Source organism: Pongo pygmaeus, chromosome 8, assembly GCF_028885625.2.
Source record: "Pongo pygmaeus isolate AG05252 chromosome 8, NHGRI_mPonPyg2-v2.0_pri, whole genome shotgun sequence".
Lineage (NCBI taxonomy): Eukaryota > Metazoa > Chordata > Mammalia > Primates > Hominidae > Pongo > Pongo pygmaeus.
The window spans coordinates 124339446-124358257 of record NC_072381.2 but is presented as its reverse complement, the minus strand read 5'-3'; the positions used below and the strand labels follow the sequence as shown (position 1 = coordinate 124358257).

At 46.5% G+C, this 18812-nt stretch overlaps 1 protein-coding gene across 1 annotated transcript in view; it reads left to right on the top strand.

The window, feature by feature from the left end:
* Positions 1 to 18812, top strand: part of LOC129045087 (L-lactate dehydrogenase A chain-like) — a 37137-nt gene that overhangs the window by 10228 nt on the left and 8097 nt on the right. The window contains 2 exon segments of the mRNA XM_054503337.2: positions 533 to 593; positions 3939 to 4115. Coding sequence (XP_054359312.1) covers positions 533 to 593; positions 3939 to 4115 — 238 coding nt within the window.

Sequence of the window (18812 nt, the reverse complement as noted above, 5' to 3'; positions counted from 1 at the left end):
AGCAAGAGAGAGAGAGGGGAGGTCATGCGCCCCTTTAAACAATCAGATCGTGTAAGAACTCACCATCATGAGAACTGCACTGAGGGGATGGTGCTAAACCATTCATGAGAAATCCACTCCCGTAATCCAGTCACCTCCCACCAGGCCCCACCTCCAACACTGGGGATTATAATTTGACATGAGATTTGGGCGGGGACATACATCCAAATCATGTCGACCACAGAACCCCTTTTCACATATTTTTCCAGGTCAACCATCAACAACCGCCAACATCCTGCAGTTCCAGAACACACTTTGGGAAACCCCCCACAAAAGTGGCTGGCACGTGGTTTCCATTCAAATGGTTAAATCTACCTTTTGAAACCTGAAAAGAAATCAGTGAAAATCTGTCTTAGTGTCCTAGAGCTAATATCAACCAAGTACTCCAAACAGGGTGGCTTAAAACAGCAGAACTTGATTGTCTCACAGTTCCAAGGGCTACAAGTCCAAAATCAAGGTGTCTGCAGGGCTGTGCCCCCTCTGAACCCTGCAGGGGAGGATCCTTCCTGCTCTTTCAGCTTCTGGCAGCTGTGGGCAGTCCTGAGTGTTCCTTGGTGTGTGGAGGCATCACACAATCTCTGCCTCTGTCTTCACCGGGCTGTCTTGTCTCTGTGTGTCTGTCTTTGTGTGTCTTCTCCTCTTCTTATAAAGACACCAGTCATATTGAATTAGGGGCCCACCCTACTCCAGTGTGACCTCGTCTTAACCTCATTCCATCTGCAACGTCCTTATTTTCAAATAAGATCATATTTCAAGGTAGTGGAGGTTAAGACATATCTTTTTGGGAGACATAATTTGAACCATAACAAAAACCCATCCGTAGCAGGTGGCTCTGGGTTGGGAGTTACTGTAACCATCCCAGGGGCTTTCTCTACTTCCCGAGACCTGGCAGCGATGCCACTGTGTCCAGTGGGTGTCTACTGCATGCTGGCTGCGTCACAGACACCATCTGATGGAACCTTACTGCAGTCCTGAGCACTGAGGTCTATCATTCTCCCAGGTTAAATGGCCCAGCAAGCCAGGGGTGAGCTGGGGTTTAACCCCAGGGTCTGTGTGCCTGCACCATCCTGGTTTTTATGCTCTGTGCTGTGCGGCTTCAGGTGGGTATGAGCAGTCAGGCTTCAGAGGAAGCCACCATGCTGCTGTCAAATGCCTTTTCCACTGACACCTGGAGGGGCCACCCTGGAACTGGAGTTTCCAGGTGGGGTGGGGCCTGAGCTGCTGGAACAGGGAGTCCATATGAACAGTGTGCGCCCATGTCCACAGGGCATGGTCCCAAGTGACTGTCACAGGAGATCCAGGGTGTTGATGGGAAGGCAGAGCACAGGCCTGGGAATTGGGGAGGGGAACCAGAGGGACTCCCCAGAGACTAGAGAACCAAGCAGGAAACCAGGAGCCCGGGGTCCTTGATACGGTCCACAGACGTCACAGCAGCTGTTGGTCCCTGGCCATCTCACCTGTGCACTCACCTTTCCATTGTACGCAGGTGAGTCCTCCTTGGAAGCACCTGCTGCTCTGTTGGGCATGTGCTCTGAGACATTAACAGATGAACAATGACTCCAGGAGAAGCCCTCAACCCAGGATGGATGAAATTTGGTGTATAACCCCCCACCCCCACCACGTGCTCTTACCCCCAGGTTTCTTCCCTTCAGGAGGGTAACTGAGGAGTGGTCTGTGCCATCTCCTGGAGGTCCCCAGCAGGCTTGGGCCCCCCTTGCCGGGCGATAACCTGCTCCTTGCCCCAGCTGTGCTTCCTGGGAGTAGCTCCCAAATAAACTCCTGGCACTCACAGCCTTATCTTGGGGTCAGACCCCAGGAGGCTGGCTGGAGCCTGTTCCTCCCTCCTGCTTCAGGCAGAGTTGGTCCCAGGACCTGGGGAAGAAAGGAGTGGGAACTGGTGAAGGAGGAGAGACTCACAGTTTGCCACCAGGGAAGGCTCAACATTGGAGGTTGTGAGCAACAGAAACTCAACTGGAGTTTTGGTTTAAACCAAAAAGGGAAATACCGGCTTATGCAATGGAAAAGTTCTGATGAGGGCACCAGCTTGAGGCACAGCTGAATCCTAGGGGCTCAAGCAAAGTCACTGCTTTCCTTGTGGCTGGCTTCACTCTCAGGCAGAGGGGTTGTTCTCCACCTGCTGCCCCCTACCCCAGCCCCAGGTTTATATTCCACCTGCTTAACAACCCCAACAGAGAGACTATGCCTCTTTTTCCGGTAATTTTAGCACAAGTTCCAGTCCTCACTCTCAAAGTCCTGAGTAAAGGACCCATCTCTGAACCAATCCCAAAGGCCAGGCTGCAGAGGTAGTGGGCTGACTGGCCAGGTGAGGTCCTGGACCTGCCCACCATGTGGGATGGGATCAGCTCCCAAGAAGTGAACCCTGGAGTCTGAGAAGCGGGCATTGTCTCTTCCTGAAAGATCGGCTTTGTCGCCTGTGGAAGAGGGCATGGGAGGTGAAAGCAGCTGATGAGGATGGGCAGGTTGGATTGGCAAATGCCAAAGGAGCATAGGACAATCGAGATAGGAAGGCACAAGCCACAGGCAGAGGGGAGGAAAAGGTGCAGAGGGCTTTCTTGTGGAGCACAGGCTGTCAGATGCCCGCCCTGATGCTCTGTTATGAGAAGGCAAGGCGTTTTTAAAAATTAAGGGGGAAAAAAGGGTTTGCTTTGTTTTGGGGTTTGTTTTACAACTTTTAATTTTGAAATAATTTTAGATTTACCCAAGAGTTTCAAAGATTATGCAGAGAGTTCCTATTCACCTCCACCCAGTCTCATGTTACCGTCTTACATAGCACGCTGCATTTATCAAAACTCAGAAATGATCATTGGTATATCATTACTATTAACTGACTACAGACTTGATGCAGATTTCTCTAGTTTTCACCACTAATGTCCATTTCTGTTCCAGGAGCTAATCTTCTAGTCTAGGATCCCACATTGCTTTTAGTTGTCATGTCTCCTTAGCTTCTTTCCTTCCTTCCTTTCTTTTTCTTTTTCCTTTCTTTCTTTCTTTCTTTCTTTCTTTCTTTCTTTCTTTTCTTTCTTTTCTTTCTTTTCTTTCTTTTCTTTCTTTATGCTGGGAGTGCAGTGGTGCCATCTTGGCTCACTGCAGCCTCAACCTGCTGGCCTCAAGCAATTCTTCCATCTCAGCCTCCCAGCGTGTTGGGATTACAGGTGTGAGCCACAACATCTGGCCCTTGTTTCTTAGTTTCCTCTGGTCTGTGATAGTTTCTCCATCTTTCCTTGCCTTTCATTACCTGGATACTTCTGAAGAGGAGCAGTCAGGTGTTGAATAGAATGTTTCTTAATTTGAGTTGACCTAATGTTTTCTTTTTCCTTTTTTTTTGAGACGGCTTTGTCGCCAGGCTGGAGTGCAGTGGCATGATCTTGGCTCACTGCAACCTCTGCCTCCCGGGTTCAAGCAATTCTCCTGCCTCAGCCTCCTGAGTAGTTGGGACTACAGGTGCACGCCACCACACCCAGCTAATTTTTGTATTTTTAGTAGAGATGGGGTTTCACCATGTTGTCCAGGATGGTCTCGATCTCTCGACCTCATGATCCACCTGCCTCGGCCTCCCAAAGTGCTAGGATTACAGGCGTGAGCCACCGCGCCTGGCTGATGTTTTCTGATATGTAGACTGAGGATTGGATTTGGGGAAGAAGCTCTCAGAGGGAAAATGTCTTTAGCGCATCGTATCACAGGGTACAAGATATCAACATGCCTCATCACTAGTGATGTTAACCAGGGGCTCACCTGGTTCAGGGGTGCCTGCCAGGTTTCTCTGTGTTTTTCTCTGTCCATACTCTATTTGGAATGCTGGGAGGTGGATGAGTTTTGTCCTCCCTAGGAAGGGAGCAGCCAACATTCTCTCTCTCCTCCCCGGTTCTTGCTCTTCTCAGAAAGAGGGCTCCACTTACATCTGCCGCCAGATGTTGGAGCAGACACTAGCCTTGTGTTCCCTGTCACTTTCCAGGAAGGCTGGCTGTGGCTTCTTGGCAATGAGGGACTCTGAATCTCAGCTCTATCCTCCCATGATGGGGAGAATGGGCTGCACTGTCTGCCCTTTAACGGAACTGGTGTGTTTCAAGTGCAGCTGGTTGGGGCTTGAGCTGTGCACATCTGGCTACTAATTGGAAAACCTGACCCAAAGCCAGATGTGCTCTCACCCCAACTTCCTAGCAAAAGTTTGTGTTTTCTCAGGGATGAAGAGGATTTGCTCAAGGAGCTGGGAATAATGGAGTTACCTAGGAGGGCAACTGGTGGCCTCTCACTTGCTGGGAGGAGATGGATGTCTCTATTAAACAAAGGGATGGTGTGGGCGGGGGTACTTCAGGTGACCCCAGTGGAGGGCTCACAGTTAAGGGACAGGGATCAGGGCCCATGACACTAGCCCTGGCCCACCTTGGAAGCCATTTGTGACAGCCTGTTTGTCAGGTCATCCGTTGACCTGTGGCTGCTCTGGAAGTGACACAATTTGCAGATTTAGATCTTGTTTGCAGTTAAGTTCCAAGGATAAGCAATTGTCAGAGTGAGTAAGACTCTGTGCTTTTAGAAGAAGCACAGCCTGTTACAATAACTGTGGTTGATGACCCTGAAAAATTGGAGGTTTGTGCAATTCAAACCTCTGATGGAATTCAGTCACTTTAGTTCATATCGGCATCAAAGGACAGGCTGAGAAGAGAACACTGGATTTGGGTTTGGGGTCAGCTCAGGTAAGTTCAGGCCTTGGCTGTACCCTTTATTAGTCTAGTGTGACCTCAAGCAAGCCACGTGACCTTCTGAACCTCACGTCTCCTCTGAGAAATGGGGATAACAATAACGCAGCCACATAGCCCTGCAGCTCAAGGGCCATTTGGCTTTGAGGTAGGATATTAAAAAAAAATTATGCATGAAGGATATTTTCTGTTTTGTGGAAGGAAGAGAAACAAGGCTTCTTTTGAGGTGTGCCTGGGGCAGAGATGCACACTGGGGAGGGATTATGCTGTCTGTCTCCCCCAGCCCTTGGATGGAACAACTGGTTTTGAGCCCTTCTAGAAGCAGGAAACAGAAGTAGCAGCTTTGGTGAAACACTGTGAGATTTAGGGCTTAGGCATCTGCTTGGGGGGAACCATGTGTGACCCCGACTGAGAGGGCCCCTATGCCACTGGAGCCTGGATACAGAGGGGCCAAGAGAGCAAGGGCTGGCTGGCACCTGGCAGGTTCTGTGCGCTGGGCACATTGAGAGACAACGTCTTGAGCACTATCACGTGGGGCGGGTGAAGCCTGTCACCCAAGTGGCTTGTGGGCTGCAGTGAGGAGGCCAGAGTGGAGAAAGGTGACAGATTGTGCCTAAGCCCATGGGAGACACAAGAATGTCTGGGAGCACCCAGGACAGAGGCTCAAGGCGAGGCTGAGACCCTGAGGGTGGTGTCTGGACATTGAGACCATCCCCACCTTCAGGGCAGCCAAGGACACTTGGGCCAGTCTATGACCTGCCCTGTTAGGCTGGGGGTCAAGTGACAGCATCTGTGACAAAGCATTCTGACCTCTCAAAGGTACCATGACAAACTCCAGTGCACCCCACTCAGCCACCTCTTCATGACTCCAAGCCTCAGTTTTCCCATGTGTAAAATGACCTCCTTCACCCAGGGTTGTTATGAGAATCAAATGGTAAATATTATTTCTTCGTAGAGATGAAATGACATGTGCAAAGTAACACAGCTAAGAGCATTGGTGGCGGCTCCCGACTGACCTTGTCCTATTCAGGGTTGCATTCCTGCAGAGCCAGTGCTCAGTAAATGTGGTTGAAGGCATAAGCAAATGCTCTTTTCCATCATTCCATATTATCTCATTAGTGCTCAAAAGTACCAGTTGGCGAAGTCCTGATATGAACACACTCTCATGGAAATAGAAGACAGAACTTGAACTCTGAGCAATGAGTGGCTAATGGTCATTGGGGGCTGGCCCTGCCTGCTCTTGGGTATTGCTTCCTTCCATCTTTGCAATGATCCTGTGAAGTGGGACCTATTACTCTCATTCCCATAGTGTAGACAAGGGACCTGGGTCTTGGAGGGGCTAGGTAATTTGCCCATAAGGAGGCTAGAGGAAAAGCTAGGATTTGAACCAGGTCATTTACTTCAGAGCCCAAACTCTCCAACCCTTCATTTTGTGGTTGCTAAGAGCGGGCCCAGTTAACCTGTGGGTGGACCACGCTTAGCCCCCACCTCTGGTTAACCAACCAGGACCCCCACTGCACCACACTGCTAATGAGCAGTTTCCAGGAGGTAGCTGCCAGGCTACACCAGGCCCTAGGCTTCCTCCAGGAATTGCATTAGGGGATTAAGAAGCAGAAATTGTTTCAGACTAGCTATTGGAGCCAACGATTATTATTTTTTGTACAATGGGTAAAATTTTCCTCTCCTTCTTTGCTCCCCTGCTAAAAGACTCAATTGAATAAGAAAAACAGCAGCATGTGTTATTTGAAAACTGTTTAGTGCAATTACTGCTGCAGATTTTACTGAATTTGAAAATGATAGATGGCAAATCTTAATTTCCCAAGCTCTCCATCCCGGCAAGCAGTTTGTTAAAGACTAGCAGTGCGGCTAATCGCTGGTGCATAATACCCACGGATACACGTTTTTCCTTTTTATATAACACATTATGCTAATCACCCTGTATTCCATTTTTCAATAAAAGGTCAGCAGAGCACTGTTTGTTCAGAATGTGCAATTTAAACTTCATGTCTGTCATTAGAGATAATCTAGGTTTGCTGTATCAAGTGGGGTTGTCATAGAAACCAGACCCGCAAGCTCTGTTTACGGCCTTTGGAGAATAAACACTTTGCATTTATTTCTCTGGAAAGGGGGAAAAAAGCCCCCCAAAATCATCGCACAATTAAGTAAGGTTTGAAAACAAAGCAGTCATAGCCCAGAAGACAGAGCTGTATCATTCATCAAAAATCAATAACTGTCACACAGTTGGTATACGGGGCATTCAAGCAGGTGACTGACGGAAGTGATCAAATATTTCCCCTGGGAAAAACAAGTAAGGGAGAGAGGATGTGTTATTATGCCGAGTGAAGAATTAATTTAAGGATGCTAATGGGCTTTATCTAAGCCATTATACCCTTGAAAAGTGTTTTGTGTAAATTGCATTGAGCACCTGATCACGCTTTTTATGCCATGTGTTTGGACGTTCATCTGTGAGCCCCATATAGCCCAGATGATTCCCATGTTATGGTTTCTGTCATCTTGCTTCTGTCATCGATGAGGACTTTCCCTGGAAGCAGCTCAGGGGTCCTGGACTTCAGCATTTAAGATCCTGCCTGAGTAGCATGACCAAATTTGTCAAATGCAAAATACAGGATACCCGATTAAATTTGAATATTTTTGAGTGTAAGTAGGTGCCAAATTTTACATGGGATATACTTATACTGAAGTTAGCCATTGATTATCTGGAATTCTGATGTGCCTGAGCCCCGTATTTACTCTGCCGCACCATACCTGAAGGGTCTGAGGAGATGGGAGGTAATTCTCTAACCTCTCCTGCCAGCCTCTGGCTTGTGCTTCCTTTAATAGGGGACTGAAGTGTGTGCACAGGGTGTGTGTGCCTGACTAATCCTGTTAAGTCACAGTGTAACTGTGGCTCTAGTTTGCTGAAAGCACCCACAAAATCAAATTCAAAAAAGTTGCTCACTTGGAAATGGCCAAACACCCACTTGGCATGGCCACTGCATGGGGGAAAGCTTTTGTTTCTGTTTTTTTTCTTTTTTTTCCCCCACTGAAAGAGGGTTTGGACCTCCTTCTAGGGAAAGAACTCCCCATCCCCAGTTCTTTTGGGCAGTGGGCCAGAGGAAAGGCCTGAGGCTTATCTGTGTGGTGTGATGTTCGATCCAGAGCCAAAAAGGTGGGGTTCTGTGAACTTTGACCCTGGCTGAGGGCAACCTTACTGTTGTAATCTCTACTGCAACACAACTCACAGATATCTGGTAATTGGCAGAAAATGCATTCATTAGACAACTTTATTGGATTCAGGTTGATGGAGCTAGGTAAGTACTGAGACACACATTCAATTCAACATGTGGGAATTTAGCATTCAGGGCCGTGGATCAAGTGTCTTGGGGTACCCAAAGGATGGTCAGTCCTCAAGGATGGCTTTGCCAGTTGGGAGAGTTGTGCACAGATGTCGTCTTAAAACCAGCAGACAGAGCCAAGGGCCGAGCAGAGGCAGAGACAAAATGCCATGGGAATGGAAAGAAAGAAGAGATGAATTTCATCTGGGGAGTCTGAGATGTCTTCTTGGAAGAGGGGGATTCTCAGCTGACCTTTGAGGTATCTGTGAATTTAATCAGATTAGTTAACATTAGAAAAGCTGCCTGGAGGCTGAGATGTTGGCCTGTCTGGAGTTGGACTTAGCAGAAGCTTCCTTTCAGTTAAAATCAGAAAATCAGAGAAGTAGGGAAGTTCAACCCCATCCTGAGCAAGAAAGCAGAATGATTAAGAACGGACTCTGGGCCTGGCATGGTAGCTCATGCCTGTAATCCCAGCACTTTGGGAGGCTGAGGTGGGCAGATCACCTGAGGTCAGGAATTCCAGACCAGCCTGGCCAACATGGCAAAAATTCGTCTCTACTAAAAATACAAAAATTAGCTGGGCATGGTGGCACATGCCTGTAATTCCAGTTACTTGGGAGGCTGAGACAGGAGAATCACTTGAACCTGGGAGGCGGAGGTTGCAGTGAGCCGAGATCGCGCCGCTGCACTCCAGCCTGGGTGACAGAGAGACTCTGTCTCAAAAAAAAAAAAAAAAAAAAAGAATGGGCTCTGGAGTTGAGGAGGCCTGGACTTGCATTACAGCTGAGTGGCCCTGGGGAGCCATGCCGCCTCTTTGTGCCTCAGTTTCCTCCCCTGTATAATGTGGATGTTGGTTGTATTTTGCCTCATAAGGTGGTTGTGAGAATTACAGAGATAATGTAATTAATTTCTTAACCCAGTACGTGGCATGCCCTAAGAGCTTGAAAAGTTGTGTCCTCATTATTTCTCTATTGCTTTAAATCCCTTAGATTCTGATCCTGCCTCCAAACCTTTATCCGATGTGAGCTCGATGCCAGGAGTTCCTCTCCTTGCCAGCTGCCACCCCTGTCACTCCTGCCTTCTCTGCCTTGGCTTGTCTGCACCCCTGGAGCCTCTGCCCCACCCTTGAGCTGATCCTGGCAGGGGGCTGCGAGTCCTTGGACTTGCCCTCAGGTCTTAGCTCTTGTCACTGCTCCAGATCCAGGTCCTAGATTCCGGCATGGACTACAGTGACCCGTTGCACAGCCTTGCCCTGTGCCCTGGTCCCTGTTCTTTGGCTGCTGGTTTGGCTCTGTGTTCTCTGCTAACCCCTTGTCTTCTCTCTCTTTGGGACTGGAGTCCTTCATTAAGGAAGGATTAGAGCTGGATTTGCAGAGGGAGGGAGGGAGAAGGCCTTCCAGGTGGGAGGAGCAGTTGAGCAAAGGTAACGAGATACAAAAGCGGGTGGCAGGTTTGGGAAATGACAAGTAGTTAGAAAGAGGGAATCCAAGATGCTTATGGAGGGAGATCCAGGGATAAGGCAGAGAGGCAGATAAGAGAGAAGGACGGAGTGCAGTGGTGTGATCTCGGCTTACTGCTTCCCGGGTTTAAGTGATTCTCCTGCCTCAGCCCCCCGAGCAGCTGGGATTATAGGCGCCCACCACCATGCCCAGCTAATTTTTGTATTTTTAGTAAAGATGGGGTTTCACCATGTTGGCCAGGCTGGTCTTGAACTCCTGACCTTAGGTGATCCACCTGCCTTGGCCTTCCAAAGTGCTGGGATTACAGGTGTCAGCTACTGTGCCCAGCCTCATACAGTTCTTGTGAGGTTGTCAATCATGGTGACCCACACTCCTGGGACCCAGCATGTTCAACCAAACCTTGTGATCCTCTTATTCAGGGTCTGGGCATGGGGTGCACGCAGAGCTAGTCGGCGCTCCCTGAGATTGCTATGTAGACAAGGAGAGAAATTTTCTTTCCAATGACTTCACTAAATGTATCAGTTATTTACTGCCACAATAATGCTGTGTAATGAGCAACCGCAAAACCTCAGTGACATACAACAATGAACATTTATTTAGCTCCCAAGTCTGTGTGGCTTGGTGGGGCTTGGCTGGGCTCACTCACATGGCTGAGCATTGGCTGCATGTCTGCTGATCTGCACTGGCTGTGGCTGGTTTGGCTGGAATAGCTCAGTGCAGCCCCACGTGCACCATCCTCATTGGGCTAGCCCAGCATGTCCTGATGGAGCAAGTGGAAATGCACAAGTGCTTTTTCTTTTCTTTCTTGCTTTTTTTTTTTTTTTTTTTGAGACAAAGTCTCGTTCTGTCACCCAGGCTGGAGTGCGGTGGCGCGATCTCGGCTCACTGCAAGCTCCGCCTCCCAGGTCCACGCCATTCTCCTGCCTCAGCCTCCCGAGTAGCTGGGACCACAGGCGCCCGCAACCACGCCTGGCTAATTTTTTGTATTTTTAGTAGAGACGGGGTTTCACCGTGTTAGCCACGATGGTCTCGATCTCCTGACCTCGTGATCCGCCCGCCTTGGCCTCCCAAAGTATTGGGATTACGGGCGTGAGCCACCGCACCCGGCCCACACAAGTGCTTTTTCAAGGCTCTCTTGCTAACATCCCATTGGCCAAAGAAAGTCACATGACCAAACTCAGACTCAAGGAATGAGGAAATAGACTCCATGTCCTCAGTAAGAGGAACTGCAAAGTCACATAGATAAGGCATGACTTTAGGAGGGTTGAAAGATTGGGAAGATGAAGGCAATTTACTCTGTCACACTACACTGAGCTAGGAGGATGTGATTCAAGGGCAGCTGCTGACCATTTTGCCTCCCACAGGGAGAGAACATACCAGAGAATGAAACCAGGTAAAAAGACCATGAGCCAAGTAGTGGGGAACAAGCCAGAGACCTGATCCAGCTTTACCTGCAGTCTCATTCCCCTTGGGCTTCTATGAATTAGTGAGTTCCCTTTTTGATTCAGCTTGGTGAATTGGGTTCTTGCCATTTGCAATGGAAAGAAGCCTATCATTGCTCTGATTGCCAGGCAAAGACGTTTGGATGCTAAAAATGCTTGAGGAGAGAACCAATATAATCTAACTCCCTGTTTGAGGAATATAATTGGGGGTAGGGTGAAAATTATGAAACCGTTGTAGTAATTCAAACACAAGAGTGATGAGACCCGAATTAGGAGGGGCAGGGCAGTGAAAGCAGAGAGAAGTTGACACAGGTAACGCTTTGCAGAGAGAGAATTAATGGGATTTGCTGGCTGGGTGTGAGGTGTAATGAGAGAGTGTGAAATAAAATAGAAGTGGGCTTTCTCACCTGGAAGATGGGGTGGAAGTTTCGGTGGTTTGCTGGTGAACTGGCTTTCCCCAAAAACGAAGCTCCTGATTGTAGTGTTTGCCAATTTTTGTGGCATCAATATTGCCACTATGGCAGGTTTCAAGGGATCAACAGTTTAGCAACCAGCAGGGAAAATTCCTGAATATTTTATAGTCGACTCTTGGGAGCCAGCACAACCCGCTCCAGCACACCAGTGGTCCAAAGTGGTGGCGATTTCACACAATAAAGAATGCAGCTGGATTTTGGATACCTTAAGTTGGAGTTGCCTGCAGGTCCTGCAAATGAAGATGTCCAGAGGATGTGGAAATATGGCTCTGGGACTCAGGAGAGATTCAGTCTATGTAGAGTTGTTGGGGAAGCAGCAGCATCATTTTTGGAGAAAATGATGATGAGATAATGATGACATGGCATGAGTGTCCTTTGACTCTAACCGGGGTGAGGATGGCTGGCAGGCCTAATCTGCCTCACAGGTTGATTTTGCTGGCTCAAGTGGTATTACTAAAAATTAAAGTTCATTGCTCTATTACTTTCCTGGGGTGGTTGTAACAAATTGCCATAAGCCAGATGGCTCGAAACAACAGAAATGTATTCTCTCATAGTTCTGGAGGCCAGACATCCAAGAATCTGAAAGGAAGGTGTGGATTCCTTCTGATTCTAGCAGGGTTGGTTCCTTCTGGAGGCTCCAAGAGACCACCCCATGCCTCTCTCCTGACTTGTGGTGGCTGCTGGCATCCTCGGGGTCCTTGGCTTGTGCATGCATTGATTTCATCTCGATCCTTACCTTAATTAGTTTAGCAAAGACTCTATTTCCAAATAAGGTCACTTCCGGAGTTTCCAAGTGGACATGAATTTTTGGAGGACACTGTTCAACCCACTATAGTTGCTGGTGGTTACAACTTGATGGATTTCACAAAAAATAGAGATTCCTAACTTCTCTTGAACAACGCATCTGGCCCATGGGCCTGCAATCATCTGGGGTGGAAAGGCAGCTGCCCCCTTTCCCTGGGTACTTTGCTCAGTTCTTCACCTGCCCAGCCCCTGCCTTAGTTCAGGTGGAGCCAAGTCCCGGGGCCTCTGAGAGGCTGGAATCTTCCTCCTGCTCTTTCATCTTCCCGATGTCTCCTTAGCAACGGACATTTATTTATTCTGTGCACAAGCCACTGTTTAACAGTATTTATTTCCAGAGTCAGAGATATTTGATTCCAATTAGGGACACCAAACTGAAACCCATGCACCGTCAAAGATGCAGGTCAGGCAATAGTTGAGAGCCCTGTGACAGCGGAGAGGGAGGGAGAGCGCAGGCCCCTGGAGGGAAGCCGTGCGAGCCATGCAACCACTGCCCTGATCCCTGTGTGCTCTTGGATTAGTAACTCAGTCTTAGCTGATCTGAGTTTCCCTCCTGTGCAATGGGTATAATAACAATTCCTTTCAGGACTGTGAGAGCTTGAAATACTACGTGTAAAGTGGCTAGCACGGTCCTGGCATGTGGTAGAGATTTAATAAGTGTGTGGTGCACAAATGAGTGAGCTAGTGATTGGAACTTTGTATCACTTCCAGCTGAAACAGGAGATACAGTTCAAAAGCAAATAACATTCCCCATGCCACAAGGATGTAATCAGAAAAGAAGGTGATGCAATGTTTCCAGGTCTTCCCTGGCGGTGCTGTCAAATAAACTATGCATTTTTCAGTCAGAAGGAAATTTACTCTGAAATGAAGTGGTAATTCCAAATGTAGTAATAATGACAGACATAAAAATTTCAGATCCCAACAGATATGAAATTTATCTAATTAGGGAACAAAATAAGATGTTTTTCAAGTATCTAGGATAGCATTTGTAATTGGATGTGTTCTAAAAGAAGTTAATAGATGCTCTATGAAAAAAGGGTTCCTGGTTACATAAGTTGGGAAAATATTCAAGTATGAATGTTGTCTTTAGTGTGGGGCTTTTCATAGCCTTTATTATGTTAGTGTACAGTGTGAATTTCCTAAATGGAGATAGAACATGGAGTCTGTTTTTTTTTCTTTGAGACGGAGTTTCCCCTCTTGTTGCCCAGGCTGGAGTGCAATGGCACGATCTCGGCTCACTGCAACCTCCACCTCCCGGGTTCAAGCAATTCTCCTGCCTCAGCCTCTCGAGTAGCTGGTATTACAGGCATGCACCACCACACCCGGCTAATTTTGGATTTTTAGTAGAGATGGGGTTTCTCCATGTTGGTCAGGCTGATCTCTCAGACTCCCGACCTCAGGTGATCCGCCCACCTTGGCCTCCCAAAGTGCTGGGATTACAAGCGTGAGCCACCATGCCCGGCCACTGGAGTCTTTTACAAATATATTTGGCCATAAGAACCCTCCCATACCTCTTTTAGGGGGAACTAACATTGCATGAACACAGCACTGAGTAACACAGCATGACTGTTAATGAATATGGTCCCCCACCAAAAGCCAGACATTCTCGTAGGTTTCAGGGGGCTCTGATCCTGGATAAGAATGTCAGACTGCGCAGTCTTGTGATTTTGATTATTAAATGACAGGTTGATCAAGGCATTTGGTATGGAAGGCAAGACAGTAGGCGTTGCGCCTGTCTGGGAGATGTCACCTAATTTAAGGCAACTGGTGAGATTCCTGTAGGCAGCCTGGGGACTACCTGGAGAGGAGGGGTTGGGAAAGCCCCAGGGAGGTGGAGCTGCCCATTCAGGCTCTCTTCTCCCTCTGCTTCCAGGTCCTCTAGGGCCAAATCTGATCTGCAGAGGAGCTTCCATCACACCTTCCCAGGTGCTTGAGCTCAGCTGGGCTCCTGGAGCCTGGGGCTGGGGGTTGCCTGTTCCTGGAGCCATCACCTTTAATCTCCTTACCTTTCTGCCACCAAAACCCACTGGCTGACTCTGCCCAGCAACCACCCTCCCACTCAGACCCAAGGACTCAGGCAAAACTCATCATCTTTTTTTTTTTTTTTTTTAGATGGAGTCTTGCTCTGTCGCCCAGGCTGGAGTGCAGTGGCGCTATCTCGGCTCATTGCAACCTCCTCCTCCTGGATTCAAGAGATTCTCTTGCCTCAGCTTTCCAAGTAGCTGGGACTACAGGCATGTGCCACCATGCCCAGCTAATTTCTGTATTTTTAGTAGAGACAGGATTTCACTATGTTGGCCAGGCTAGCCTTGAACTCCTGACCTCAAGCAATCCACCTGCCTCAGCCTCTCAAAGTGCTGGGATTACAGGCATAAGCCACTGTGCCTGGCCCCCATCAGCTTTAAACCCCTTTACCTATAAGGCTCATACATCTTGGCAATTCAGTCACATGACTCTCCCAGCTGCAAGGGAGGCAGGGTGGTAAGTCTTCTAGCTGGGTGTCCTTGAGCTCACCTGAACATCAGGCTCTCTTCTGAAGGAAGAAGGGGAGAATGGAGACAGGAAGACTGAGAGGTCACCAGCAGTCTGCCACAGTGCCCCTTACTTTACTTTGGACAAGATACCTTTTCTATGTTTATTTTTTGAAAATTTGAAAGTCCATCATGCTCATGGATACCAATTTGCAAAATATTGACAATTTTCAAAAGAGCAATGGCCACTAATTTCACTTCCTAGAGATAAACATTATTAGCACTATAGACGAAAGTTTTCCACCTCCCCAATATTGAGGTTATGTCTTAAATTTGGCTTTATATCTTGCTTTTTCACTGTATATTTTTGCATGTCATTGAAAATCTTCATAAATATACACATACATAATTTATTATTTATTTATTTATTTATTTATTTATTGAGACGGAATCTCGCTCTGTCGCCCAGGCTGGAGTGCAGTGGTGCGATCTTGGCTCACTGCAACCTCTGTCTCCCAGGTTCACACCATTCTCCTGCCTCAGCCTCCTGAGTAGCTGGGACTATAGGCATCCGCCACCCTGTCCGGCTAATTTTTTGTATTTTTAGTAGAGATGGGGTTTCACCATGTTAGCCAGGATGGTCTTGATCTCCTGACTTCGTGATCCTCCTGCCTCGGCCTCCCAGAGTGCTGGGATTACAGGCATGAGCCACAGCGCCCAGCCCATAAATATTTTCAGTGATGACAAAAGATTCTGTCATAGCTATAATTATATGTACCATAATTTACTTAGTCATTCATCTCTAGTGAATATTTAAATTGTTATCAGTTTTTCATTATTAACAATAAAGAAAATTTCCTGGGCTTTGACCTCATTTTGGATTATTTCCTCAGGTTTGGTTCCTAGCAGTGAAACTACTGGTTTACATGAGCTGAAATATTAACATTTCTTGCTATAAAATGCCGAATTTCTTTTCTAAAAGTAGATTCACCTCACTCTCTCCTGGATTAAGAAGAAATAGAAATTTAAAAAACATCATGTCCTGGGCATGGTGGCCGATGCCTGTAATCCCAGCCCTTTGGGAGGCCGAGGCAGGCAGATCACCTGAGGTCAGGAGTTCGAGACCAGCCTGGCCAACATGGTGAAACTCTGTCTCTCTTAAAAATATAAAAATTAGCTGGGTGTGGTGGCACACACCTGTAATCCCAGCTACTCGGGAGGCTGAGGTAGGAGAATTGCTTAATCCTGTGAGGCGGAGATTGTAGTAAGCCGAGATTGCACTACTGCACTCCAGCCTGGGAGACAGAGCGAGACTCCCTCTCAAAAACACCAACCAACCAACCAATCAACCAACCAACCATCCAACCAAACAAAATAACGTCATGTGTGCTTTCACTTTGACAGTGGTATTATGGTTGTTTATTGAAACAATCTCCTTGTGCCACTTGGCTAACCAATGTTTGACCACTTGCCTGATGTCATGTGCTGTTGAAAGGATGGGGCCATGGGCATTGTAACTCACAGATTGGGCACTGCACCACCGCCACCATCTCATTAATGTTTCAGAGAAGATCTTCAGCCAAAGCTCTGTGCCTTGTGTGTTGGGTGATGCTGACTGTCTTGTCAATAGCAACATTTCTACCTTCTCAATATTTTCCTGCTTCTGTCTGTCACTGGATGCTTCCTTGAGGGCTCTGAGGATCAGAAAAGAGTCCTGCTTATCCAATTCTGAAGGGTTAACTTCATGGCTGTTCTTACTATCTTACTTTTCTATCATCAGTTGTCTTGGTGATGTCACCAACCCTCTTTGGAGTAGAAGTAGGAGGTACAATCTTTGGAGCCAGGACAAACATGGGATCAGTTCCCTATGAATGACAGCAGCAGCTGGTGTCAAATTAACCTGGATATGGGCCGACTCCTATGAACTGAAAGTTTGTGTCCCCCAGAATTTGTTGAATTTATGTTGAAACCGTAATCTCCAACGTGATGGTATTTGGAAACGAGGTCTTTGGAAGGTCACTGGGTCATAAGGGTACAGTCCTTATGATGGGATCAGTGACTTTATAAGAAGAGATAGGACAGAACCCCCCCATCACCCCTGCTGCATGAAGTCATAACCAGGAACCGAATCTGCTGGTGCTTTGATCTTGGACTTCCCAGCCTCCAGAACTGTGAGGAATAAATGTTTGTTGTTTAAGCCACCCATTCTGTGGCAATTTGTTATAGTATCCTGATCTGACTAACACAGATCACAAAGAAAGTTGAAGCTTTGCCTTCTGTGAGTCTAAAGAGGAGAGCTCTCTGTGTTTTCTTTTTTTAAAAAAAAGGATATTTTATTTGAAAACAGTTTGAGATAATACAGACAAATTTCAAATGTAGTATACAGAGTTCTCATACACTTTACACCCAGTTTTCCCTGTTATAAACATCTTACATTAGTATGGTATATTTGTCACAATTAATGATAAAATATTACTATATTATTGTTAACTAAAGCCCATACTTTATTCAGATCTCCTTAGTTTTTTCCTGATGCCTTTTTTCTGTTCCAAGATCCCATATAGGATCCTATGTTACATTAGTTGTCATATATCCTTAGCCTCCTCTTGGATATGATAATTTCTCAGATTTTTCCTTTTTTTTGATGACTTTTACAGTTTTGAGGAACACTGCTTAGATATTTTGTAGGCTGTCCCTCAACTGTGAATTGTCTATTTTTTTTTTATAATTAGACTGAGGTTATGCATTCTGAGGAGGAAGACCACAGAGGTAAACTATTGTTCTCACTGTATCAAGGGTACATGCTATCAGCGTGACTATCACTGTTGATGTTGACCTTGATCACTTTGTTGAGGTTGTATTTGTCAGATTTCTCCACCGTAAAGTTACTTTTTCCTCCTCTTTTCTATACATAGTCTTTGGATAGAAGTCACTATGTACAGCCCATGCTTAAGGAGTGGAGAATTATACTCCACTTCCTTGAGGGCAAGTATCTACATAAATTATTTGGAATTGTTCTGCACAGAATATTTGCCTACTCTCCCCCATTTATTCATTCATTTGCTCATTTGTTTATGTCAATATGAACTCATATGTGTTTAGGCACAAATTCTACATAAATATTTTTATAATAAATATTTTTATAACAGTTTTATTGAAATATAATTTGCATACCATGGCCAGATGCAGTGGCTCATGCCTGTAATCTCAGCACTTTGGGAGGGCAGGTGGATTGCCTGAGCTCAGGAGTTCTAGACCAACCTGGGCAACATGTCGAAAACCCATCTCTACAAAAAATACAAAAATTAGCCAGCCATGGTGGTGCATACCTGTGGTCCCAGCTACTTGGAGGGCTGAGGCGGGAGGATGCTTTGAGCCAGGGAGGTCAAGGCTGCAGTGAGCTGAGATTTTGCCACTACACTCCAGCCTAAGTAACACAGCAAGACCCCATATCTAAATAATAATAATAATAATTTGCCTACTATACAGCTTACCCACTTAAAGTTTACAATTCACTAGTATTTAGTATATTCATGGAGTTGCACAACCATCACCACAATGCATTTTAGAACATTATCATTATCCTGAAGAGACTGCTTATGAGCAGTCACTCCCCATTTCCTCCTCATCTCACCAGCCTTAGGCAACCACTGATCTACTTTCTGTTTCAATAGAGTTGCCTACTTTGCACATTTCATACGATACATACAGTATGTGGTCTTTTGTGATTGGCTTCTTTCATTAAGCATAATGTTTTCAAGGTTCATCCAAATTGTAGCATGTATCAGTACTTCATTTCCTTTTATTGCCAAATACCCCATTAAATTGGTATACCACCTTTTATCTATTCATCAGTTGATAGATATTTGTATTGTTGCCACTTTTTGGCTATTTTGAATAATACTGCTATGAATTACCATGTACAAGGTTTTGTGTGGACATATGCTTTTAATTTCTCTTGAATATATACCTAGGAGTGGAATTGCCAAGTATATACTCGGCATAGTCATAGTCTTATGACTCTATGCTTAACTTTTTGAGAAACTGCCAGACTATCTTCCAAAGTGATTGCACCA